This window comes from Coregonus lavaretus (assembly GCF_964263955.1).
Source record: "Coregonus lavaretus genome assembly, chromosome: 21".
NCBI lineage: Eukaryota > Metazoa > Chordata > Actinopteri > Salmoniformes > Salmonidae > Coregonus > Coregonus lavaretus.
Genome location: NC_140008.1, coordinates 9,692,657 through 9,704,372, shown reverse-complemented (window position 1 = coordinate 9,704,372; position 11,716 = coordinate 9,692,657). Strand labels below are relative to the sequence as shown.

The 11,716-nt window shown below is 45.5% G+C and overlaps 1 protein-coding gene and 1 pseudogene across 2 annotated transcripts in view; one reads left to right on the top strand and one right to left on the bottom strand.

The window, feature by feature from the left end:
- Positions 1 to 2,777: 2,777 nt before the first annotated feature.
- Positions 2,778 to 4,539, bottom strand: LOC311148747 (annotated as a pseudogene). The gene is made up of 5 exons: positions 4,528 to 4,539; positions 3,882 to 4,105; positions 3,307 to 3,447; positions 2,965 to 3,122; positions 2,778 to 2,885 (listed from the first exon to the last, which is right to left on the bottom strand). The product of its transcript is annotated as an uncharacterized misc_RNA (transcript).
- Positions 4,540 to 9,305: 4,766 nt separating this feature from the next.
- The window catches only part of slc15a5 (solute carrier family 15 member 5), a gene marked incomplete at both ends in the record, with an annotated part of 28,471 nt that continues 26,060 nt past the window's right edge, over positions 9,306 to 11,716 (top strand). The window contains one exon of the mRNA XM_084185712.1: positions 9,306 to 9,507. Within this exon, the coding sequence (XP_084041838.1) occupies positions 9,306 to 9,507 (202 nt within the window). The remainder of the gene's footprint in view (positions 9,508 to 11,716) is intronic.

Genomic DNA, 11,716 nt, shown 5'->3' with positions numbered 1-11,716 from the left:
CACTGTAGCCTGAGGAATGTTTATATTTCACCCACATCTCCTGTTATTGACTACACACACACATCCTGTTATTGACTACACACACACACACACACACCCACCGACCGACACCGTATCTCCTGTTATTGATTAATATTCTACAGCTCTCTACTGATTTCACCATGTTAGCATTTTTTTTACTGTATCAGAGAAATACAGTTAGGGGAGAATTCAGACCTGAGTTAAGCGTAAATGGAACTTAATTTCCTTTTTATGCACCTTTTTCTCTATGGGTATTTTGACCTTGAACTTTAGCATGGGCAACGCATGGGTCAGCCAGGAATTTGTTTGGGGTGGAGATCGCAGAAATGGAGGTGTGGCAGAGTTGTGTCAACAGATACAGTGGGGAAAAAAAGTATTTAGTCAGCCACCAATTGTGCAAGTTCTCCCACTTAAAAAGATGAGAGAGGCCTGTAATTTTCATCATAGGTACACGTCAACTATGACAGACAAATTGAGAGAAAAAAAATCCAGAAAATCACATTGTAGGATTTTTAATGAATTTATTTGCAAATTATGGTGGAAAATAAGTATTTGGTCACCTACAAACAAGCAAGATTTCTGGCTCTCACAGACCTGTAACTTCTTCTTTAAGAGGCTCCTCTGTCCTCCACTCGTTACCTGTATTAATGGCACCTGTTTGAACTTATTATTAGTATAAAAGACACCTGTCCACAACCTCAAACAGTCACACTCCAAACTCCACTATGGCCAAGACCAAAGAGCTGTCAAAGGACACCAGAAACAAAATTGTAGACCTGCACCAGGCTGGGAAGACTGAATCTGCAATAGGTAAGCAGCTTGGTTTGAAGAAATCAACTGTGGGAGCAATTATTAGGAAATGGAAGACATACAAGACCACTGATAATCTCCCTCGATCTGGGGCTCCACGCAAGATCTCACCCCGTGGGGTCAAAATGATCACAAGAACGGTGAGCAAAAATCCCAGAACCACACGAGGGGACCTAGTGAATGACCTGCAGAGAGCTGGGACCAAAGTAAGAAAGCCTACCATCAGTAACACACTACGCCGCCAGGGACTCAAATCCTGCAGTGCCAGACGTGTCCCCCTGCTTAATATAATAATATAATATAATATAATATAATAATATAATATGCCATTTAGCAGACGCTTTTATCCAAAGCGACTTACAATCATGCGTGCATACATATTTTATTTTTTTTGTGTATGGGTGGTCCCGGGGATCGAACCCACTACCTTAGCGTTACAAGCGCCGTGCTCTACCAGCTGAGCTACAGAGGACCACGCTTAAGCCAGTATATGTCCAGGCCCGTCTGAAGTTTGCTAGAGTGCATTTGGATGATCCAGAAGAGGAATGGGAGAATGTCATATGGTCACATGAAACCAAAATAGAACTTTTTGGTAAAAACTCAACTCGTTGTGTTTGGAGGACAAAGAATGCTGAGTTGCATCCAAAGAACACCATACCTACTGTGAAGCATGGGGGTGGAAACATCATGCTTTGGGGCTGTTTTTCTGCAAAGGGACCAGGACGACTGATCCGTGTAAAGGAAAGAATGAATGGGGCCATGTATCGTGAGATTTTGAGTGAAAACCTCCTTCCATCAGCAAGGGCATTGAAGATGAAACGTGGCTGGGTCTTTCAGCATGACAATGATCCCAAACACACCGCCCGGGCAACGAAGGAGTGGCTTCGTAAGAAGCATTTCAAGGTCCTGGAGTGGCCTATCCAGTCTCCAGATCTCAACCCCATAGAAAATATTTGGAGGGAGTTGAAAGTCTGTGTTGCCCAGCGACAGCCCCAAAATATCACTGCTCTAGAGGAGATCTGCATGGAGGAATGGGCCAAAATACCAGCAACAGTGTGTGAAAACCTTGTGAAGACTTACAGAAAACGTTTGACCTGTGTCATTGCCAACAAAGGGTATATAACAAAGTATTGAGAAACTTTTGTTATTGACCAAATACTTATTTTCCACCATAATTTGCAAATAAATTCATTAAAAATCCTACAATGTGATTTTCTGGATTTTCTTTCCTCATTTTGTCTGTCATAGTTGACGTGTACCTATGATGAAAATTACAGGCCTCTCTCATCTTTTTAAGTGGGAGAACTTGCACAATTGGTGGCTGACTAAATACTTTTTTTCCCCACTGTACGCTGTATTCTGACCTTGACTTAATTCCCTCATAATTGCCATATTCCACAAGGTGAATATGACACAAAGAACAACCCTAAACAAGGGGAAGACCATTACGTTACCTCGTAGGCAGCCGGGTACCTTGGGACTGGGTCGACTCTTGTCCTGGGCACAAAGCCATTCCTTAAAGTTTTCCTCTGCTCGCTGTCTGCGCTCCCTCTCCTGGCTGCCTCCTCCTCTTACAACACAAGCGCTCCAATCTCAGCACCTGAACAGCTCATACTAGTTTCCATGGAAACCAACACTATGTTGTCAGAAACATTCAAACTCAACTTCAAGTTGCATTTACAGGAATTTGCCTTACTTCAGTTCCACAAGTTCACATCAACTTGTATTCAGAGTAACAAACTGCTGTATACTTCAATAACATGGTTTAGTTGTGTGTTGATGCTGATTAGTTAGCATGAGGAGAGAGAGAATTGGAATATTTAGCAAATGGCTAGCATGCTAATGTAGAGAGCAAAGCAACAGAACATTTAATTCGTTTTCCTCTTTTTCAGTTTACTGTTCTGAATAATTATCTGAATAATTCCTCAAGGCTACAGTTAAGGAACCTACTGTATTTTCTCCAGGTCCTTCCTCCGTAACCACTCTCTGTACTTCTCCTCTGCTTTCTTTTCAATCTCCCTCTGCATCTCCTTCTGCTCCTTGCTCTCATTCAGCTGTCTCTCCTGGAGATGGCAAACAATAACACAAACATTCCTCCCACCTTTAGGTGCCCAGATGCATCAGAAAGCACACAACTGCACGGTTCCTCTCTGGGATTGGGTTAATAACTGGGTGAAAATAAGGGGGTTCTTTCTTCATCTGCAGCCACTCCTGGATCTTTTCTCCACCACCATCTTCTTCTTCTTCTGCTCTCTCTCCTGTTCCTCATTCCGCTCCTTCAGTAGGCGCTTCTAACAAAGAACACTTGCCAGTCCCAGTCACACTCAGTTGCTCCATGTGGAGACATTTGCGGCCCTAATTTACGGAATTGAAAATATTAATAATTATCAACAACTAAATGATCAAATTCTGACTCAAATGCAAACAAGAGATGCCGAACTGAAGAAGAAACTAAAAAGATATATGGCAGTGCACCTCCTCTGCTTCCTTTTTCTATTCTGAGTCGCTGCTCTTTGGCTTTCCAGACCAGCCACCTCTCCCATGCAGAGAGAGATGCCTCTGGATCCTCTGCCTCGGTCACTGCTGTCCTCTCTGGGGGCTTCTGTGGTGGATCATCTTTCCATGGCAAAAATTAAAACACGAAGCAGATCATACTCTTTGGTTCTTTAAAAACCAGCTGTATGGAGAATATTGTGTGCTATAGCTTGGAAAATAAATACATGTAACTCTGGATGACAACATAATGCTATTTGTTTCCAACTTTAGGGCTGTTTTCCTAAAGAAATCATATCCCCTTCATGTTTTGTTTCCTTGCCACGATACTAACGAGTATCACGATACTGGTATCGTCCCGGCCCTAATGGATTGCTGTCATACCTTGTCCGTATACTGCTTACAGAGTAAGGAAACCAATGTCACATTTTGTGATTTGGGTGAACTATCCCCTTATTTGTTGATGAGGGGATCGACCCTAGCTAAACAGCAGGTGGCTCTAATAACAATTTAGTTCACTGTCTGCTGAGTCGAGTTGGGTAACACTGCTATTGTACACCAACCATATCTGATGGGTGTCAGGGGTCTGGCATCTTTACTCCGTTTGGCTGAGGTGTCTGTTTGATGGGCGTGGTGAACTGCAGACAGGTCCTCATCACTCTCATAGCTGTCGTGGTGGTAGATTGGGGAGAGCAAAGAGTAGGTGGGGTCACCTGTCGAGTCATAGTCCACATTCCCTGCCACTGTCCTGGTACATCTTCAGAGGAGTTCAGCTGAAACTCTTGGAGGATGTTCACACTGATATATTGTGCAGTCACAGAGAAGGAAATGAATTACAGTTTAAACAATTTGATAAAATATAGATATGTCAGCAACAAAGCAAATCTCTGCAAAGGTGATCCTAAAACTGATCTGCAACTCCTATGAACAGCAGTATCTAACGTTAGTCTAGCGAGCATCATGTACATGGCTACTTGAACATTTACAGACCAGACAGCCAAAGCAGAGCTTCAAAGACCCACCAGCTTCACCACACATTACTAAAGTTATCCAAGCTATGTGCAGGGCCGAGCAGCCCTAGCAAGCCTAGCAGACTGTTGTTGAACATGCTTAGATAAATTACTGTAAACTAGCCTCCCTTTGCTAGTTAGCTATCTAGCTAGGTACCACGTTAGCCAGTTAGCAAATGAGCTAGTTACTTACTTGGCTACGCATGCTTTGTCTCAGCCTCCAGTATCTATGCTGCGATAGTCTATGTGCCGGGGAGCTAGGGTCAGTCTGTCCGATCTGGGGAAATTCTCCTTGTCCTATCTGGTGAAATTCTACTTGTCTTATCTGGTGTCCTGTGTGAACTTAAGTATACTCCCTTTAATTCTCTCTCTCAGGATCTGAGACTACCTGGCCTGATGACTCCTGGCTGTCCCCAGTCCACCTGGTCGTGCTGCTGCTCCAGTTTCAACTGTTCTGCCTGCAGCTATGGAACCCTGAACTGTTCACCGGACGTGCTACCTTGTCTGTTGCATCCTCTACAGCCACTGTGATTATTATTCGACCCTGCTGGTCATCTATGAACGTTTGTACATCTTGAAGAATGATGTGGCCTCAACTCTTATACAGTGGCGATTTTAGCATGTAAGTCTTAGTAGGGCATATACAGTGGGGAGAACAAGTATTTGATACACTGCCAATTTTGCAGGTTTTACTACTTACAAAGCATGTAGAGGTCTGTAATTTTTATCATAGGTACACTTCAACTGTGAGAGACGGAATCTAAAACAAAAATCCAGAAAATCACTTTATATGATTTTTAAGTAATTCATTTGCATTTTATTGCATGACATAAGTATTTGATACATCAGAAAAGCAGAACTTAATATTTGGTACAGAAACCTTTGTTTGCAATTACAGAGATCACACGTTTCCTGTAGGTCTTGACCAGGTTTGCACACACTGCAGCAGGGATTTTGGCCCACTCCTCCATATAGACCTTCTCCAGATCCTTCAGGTTTCGGGGCTGTCGCTGGGCAATACGGACTTTCAGCTCCCTCCAAAGATTTTCTATTGGGTTCAGGTCTGGAGACTGGCTAGGCCACTCCAGGACCTTGAATGCTTCTTACGGTGCCACTCCTTAGTTGCCCTGGCTGTGTGTTTCGGGTCGTTGTCATGCTGGAAGACCCAGCCACGACCCATCTTCAATGCTCTTACTGAGGGAAGGAGGTTGTTGGCCAAGATCTCGCGATACATGGCCCCATCCATCCACCCCTCAATACGGTGCAGTCGTCCTGTCCCCTTTGCAGAAAAGCATCCCCAAAGAATGATGTTTCCACCTCCATGCTTCACGGTTGGGATGGTGTTCTTGGGGTTGTACTCATCCTTCTTCTTCCTCCAAACACGGCAAGTGGAGTTTAGACCAAAAAGCTATATTTTTGTCTCATCAGACCACATGACCTTCTCCCATTCCTCCTCTGGATTATCCAGATGGTCATTGGCAAACTTCAGACGGGCCTGGACATGCGCTGGCTTGAGCAGGGGGACCTTGCGTGCGCTGCAGGATTTTAATCCATGACGGCGTAGTGTGTTACTAATGGTTTTCTTTGAGACTGTGGTCCCAGCTCTCTTCAGGTCATTGACCAGGTCCTGCCGCGTAGTTCTGGGCTGATCCCTCACCTTCCTCATGATCATTGATGCCCCACGAGGTGAGATCTTGCATGGAGCCCCAGACCGAAGCTGATTGACCATCATCTTGAACTTCTTCCATTTCCTAATAATTGCACCAACAGTTGTTGCCTTCTCACCAAGCTGCTTGCCTATTGTCCTGTAGCCCATCCCAGCCTTGTGCAGGTCTACAATTTATCCCTGATGTCCTTACACAGCTCTCTGGTCTTGGCCATTGTGGAGAGGTTGGAGTTTGTTTGATTGAGTGTGTGGACAGGTGTCTTTTATACAGGTAACGAGTTCAAACAGGTGCAGTTAATACAGGTAATGAGTGGAGAATAGGAGGGCTTCTTAAAGAAAAACTAACAGGTCTGTGAGAGCCGGAATTCTTACTGGTTGGTAGGTGATCAAATACTTATGTCATGCAATAAAATGCAAATTAATTACTTAAAATCATACAATGTGATTTTCTGGATTTTTGATTCTGTCTCTCACAGTTGAAGTGTACCTATGATAAAAATTACAGACCTCTAAATGCTTTGTAAGTAGGAAAACCTGCAAAATCGGCAGTGTATCAAATACTTGTTCTCCCCACTGTATATATATTTCGATGCATGCCAGCAAAGCCACTACACAACACAACACAACACTAAACAATACATTAATTGCACTAGAATGGTGACAAACGGTGCCCACAAACTGTTAGGGGCTACATAAAGCTGTCCCAACAGCAGTCCCAACACCTTACCACCGCTACACCTGGCTATCAGCGAAGCCTTGTCTGGCAGCGAAACAGTTAATTCAGCCTCAACTGCCTTTTAAAAAACATAGCTGATATGGCTGACTTGCTTAAACAAATGTGGTTTCTACTGACAATTGAGATGTACAAACTATGGCATAAGGGGACGACGAGTAGATAAGAGGCAATCTGTAATTTTGATTAAGACATTAATGAGCGAGCTAGGACGGACTTAGTCAATATAACTATTTGTTCAGCACTTTTGAAATGTACAGCGACAGAATTCAGAACATGGGCTGTTCTTACAGTATTCTCCCTGTACACCAAGTCAGAACCGTACGATAAATAATGGGGGCATATGAGCAGACAATGAAAGCTCTTACAATATTTTATTATGACATTTCTCTAAAACAAGCTATAGGCTACATGTGCACCACCAAGTCAGAACAGTAGGCTAAATTATGAGGGGGAAAAGGGACCAAATTATAATGGTGAGGCACATGGGCTACTAACAGCTTACTACACAACATACACTTAGTATTACTTTCTTAGCTACAGTATACATATCTCCCTGGCATATTACATCAATTATGCAACAGCATAGAATACATTTTTGGACTCACCTTGTTGTGCTGTGCTCCATTGAACAGGAAGGTGGCGCGGCGGTCCTTTGTGGGCAAATTTCTCTGGATTTATGGTGCTTTCAAGACAACTGGGAACTCTGAAAAAACAAGGTTGAATCATGGCGTCAGTGATCTTCAGGTCAGAGCTCTAGAAAGAGGCCCGAGTCCCCGACTTGAAATTCCGAGTTGGATGATGGTTAAAAACGTATTTTTTCGGAGTTCCCAGTAGTCTTGAACTCACTGAAGTCTGAGATTTCCCAGTTCCGAGTTTCCAGTTGTTTTGAACACGGCAGAAGTCATGCTGGATTGACAGCATGGCCAACGTTGAATGTTTATCCTTTTAAGCTTGGAAAAGAGACCCTTAACCCCAGATTTGGACCACACACCCACTCCACTTAAAAGCAGGCTAGTGATTGCTTTGCAATGTTTGCAGTTAGCCACTGATTCTTTCCAAACCACTCATTGTTGGAATAGTATAAAAGTAATCCTTCTAAAAAAATAGGGTGGTTGTCCCACTGGCTATCATAATTGAATGCACCAATTTGTAAGTCGTTCTGGATAAGTCCTCTGTAGCTCAGCTGGTAGAGCACGGCGCTTGTAACGCCAAGGTAGTGGGTTTGATCCCCGGGACCACCCATACACAAAAATGTATGCACGCATGACTGTAAGTCGCTTTGGATAAAAGCGTCTGCTAAATGGCATATTATTATTATTATAAGAGCGTCTGCTAAATGACGTAAATGTAAATGTAGATTGTCGACTTGATTCATGATGATGACTGCTAGCTTTTGTTAGCTAAGACTTTGAAAGTATGATGTTGACATGATCAGTCCAATCAAAGCTACAGTAGATATAACGTGATTTGACTTCATTTTATCTGTGGCCAATGACCTTGAGCATTCTTGGATGGGCACTTCTAATGTAACTCTATGGCGGCATCCAAGGGGCTTGAATTTTCGTGCTCTCTCCGTAGATTTTGTGGTGACATAGTGTCCGCATGAGTGACAGAACACTGAGCCAATCATGGTGCAACTAGAGAACATTACCAACCCCTATGCTCCATATTTTCCTGCACCACCACCACAGAAAGCACTGAGCTGGGCTGAAACACCTGCATTTTGGAGCTGCCTTACTCAAGAAAGCAAAAAAGAGACCATGTTTGTATGCGGCTTTATTAACTCCATTTTTTTTTTTACATTGTTTGCAAACTGATATGTGACATGTATTAATGCCTAAATAACATGCAAAACAGGCAATATACACCACCGTTCAAAAGTTTGTGCCTGTAATCAAACCCACAATTGCTCCAAATACTCAACTAGTCTCAAGAAGGCCAGTTTTATTGCTTCTTTAATCCGCACAACAGTTTTCAGCTGTGCTAACATAATTGCAAAAGGGTTTTCTAATGATCAATTAGCCTTTTAAAATGACAAACTTGGAATAGCAAACACAACGTGCCATTGGAACACAGGACTGATGGTTGCTGATAATGAGCCTCTGTACGCCTATGTAGATATTCCATTACAAATCAGCTACAATAGCCATTTACAACATTAACAATGTCTACACTGTATTTCTGATCAATTTGATGTTATTTTAATGGACAAAGAAATGGCTTTTCTTTAGAAAACAAGGACATTTCTAAGTGACTGTCACGACTTCCGCCGAAGTTGGTGCCTCTCCTTGTGCGGGCGGCTATCGGTGGTCGTCGTCACCGGCTTTCTAGCTGCCACCTATTTATTTTTCCATTTGTTTATTATTATTATGATTATTTCCCTATTTAACCCTTTGGTTCCCACATGGTTTTGTGCGTGTTTGTTCGTTGTTTTGTGTCATACACTTATGTGAGCTGGTGTGTTCTCCCTGTGTGGAGATTAGTATGGTTTATTTTTTAGTTCTGTGTCCTGCGCCTGACTCCGTCCTACCGCTGCACATTTGACACATGACAGAAACACGCACCAAGAATGGAGTCAGCAGGTGCAGCCAGTCCTCCGGTACCAGTGGAGGAGCGCGTCCAGCAGCACGCGACGATGCTCCAGAATCTTGGCACAGCTATGGATCGCGTGTTGCAGACCATGGAGCGCTGGGAGAGAGGGGGTTTTCCCACACCCCCATCAACTTCAGGTCAACCCACACCGATGTCCACCCCTCCGTCACCTGGACCCAGTAGGATTCGGCTCTCGCTCCCGAGGGCATATGATGGGACGGCTGCCGGGTGCCAGGGGTTCCTGCTCCAGGTGGAGCTCTACCTGGCGACCATCCACCCGGCTCCCTCGGGATACGAGAGCGTGTCCGCCCTCATCTCCTGTCTGTCGGGGAGAGTGCTTGAGTGGGCCAACGCCAAATGGGGAGGAATAGACGCAGTGTTGGTTCGCTATGAGGATTTTACCCGCCGCTTCCTGGCGGTCTTCGATCATCCACCTGAGAGGAGAGCGGCGGGGGAACGTTTGTTCCACCTCAGACAGGCGAAGAGGAGCGCACAGGACTTCGCACTGGACTTCAGGACCTTGGCGGCCAGCGTGGGATGGAATGAGAGGGCCCTGATTGACGATTACCGGTGTAGTCTATGTGAGGACGTTCGTCGGGAGCTGGCATGCAGGGACACCACCCTTACCCTCGACCAGCTGGTGGATCTATCTATACGGCTGGATAACCTGTTGGCCACCCACAGACGTCCGGATCAGGGTCTGTCCATTCCATTCCCCAGCACCTCTGACCCTACCCCTATGGAGCTCGGAGGTGCTGCTCTAAGGGTGACCGGAGGGGGGGGGCGTTTCCTGCACCAACTGTGGTCGCAGAGAGCACACTGCTGGTCGGTGCTGGGGAGGTTTCCTCAGGGAGTCGAGGCAGCAGGCAGGGCACTGGTGGATCATCCCAGGTGAGTAGGCACCCGACTTACCCAGAGCTCCCTGTTGCGCACATGTGTGCATGCATAGAATTTCCTGAGTTTTCCCCGCATTCCCAGCATAAGGCGCTAGTAGATTCAGGAGCAGCTGGGAACTTTATTGACCGTTCATTGGCCCGTAGATTAGGGATCTCTATTGTTCCTGTTGATGTGCCCTTCCCTGTACATGCCTTAGATAGTCTTCCTTTAGGGTCGGGCCTGATTAGGGAGGTCACAGCTCCACTATGTATGAAAATGAAGGAGGGTCATGAGGAGAGAATTAGTCTCTTCCTGATCGATTCTCCTGCATTTCCTGTGGTGTTGGGGCTTCCCTGGTTGGCCTCTCATGACCCCACTCTTTCGTGGCAACAGAGGGCTCTCAAGGGATGGTCACGTCAGTGCTCATGGAGGTGTGTAGGTGTTTCCATTGGTGCAACTACTGTGAAGAGTCCAAACCAGGTTTCCACTATGCACATTCCCCCCGAATATGCCGATTTGGCTCTCGCTTTCTGTAAAAAGAAGGCGACACAACTACCACCCCATCAACAGGGGGATTGTGCGATAAATCTCCAGGTAGGCACAGCACTTCCCAGGAGTCACGTGTATCCTCTGTCTCAGGGGGAGACGGCGGCTATGGAAACATATGTCTCAGAATCTCTGGGACAGGGATAAATTCGGTCTTCCACTTCACCTGCCTCCTCAAGTTTATTTTTTGTGAAGAAGAAGGATGGAGGTTTACGCCCGTGCATTGACTATCGAGATCTAAATCAGATCACTGTTAAGTACAGTTACGCACTGCCTCTCATAGCCAGTTTGACAGAGTCATTGCACGGGGTGTGCTTCTTCACCAAATTGGATCTAAGGAGCGCTTACAACCTGGTGCGTATCCGGGAGGGGGATGAGTGGAAGACGGCATTTAGTACCACCTCTGGGCACTATGAATACCTCGTCATGCCGTACGGGTTGATGAATGCTACATCAGTCTTCCAATCCTTCGTAGACGACATTTTCAGGGACCTGCACGGGCAGGGTGTAGTGGTGTATATAGATGACATTCTAATATACTCTGCTACATGCGACGTGCATGTGTCCCTGGTGCGTAAGGTGCTTGGTCAACTGTTGGAGCATGACCTGTACGTCAAGGCTGAGAAATGTCTGTTCTTCCAACAGTCCGTCTTCTTCCTAGGGTACCACCTGTCCGCGTCAGGGGTGGAGATGGAGAATGACCGCATTTTAGCCGTGCGTAATTGGCCGACTCCAACCACGGTGAAGGAGGTGCAGCGGTTCTTTGGGTTTTCCAACTACTACCGGAGGTTTATCCGGGGCTTTGGTCAGGTAGCGGCTCCCATTACCTCCTTGCTGAAGGGGGGACCGGCACGACTGCAGTGGTCAGCTGGGGCGGACAGGGCTTTTGGTCACCTGAAGGCTCTGTTACCTCGGCTCCCGTGCTGGTTCATCCTGATCCCTCCTTGGCATTCATAGTAGAGGTGG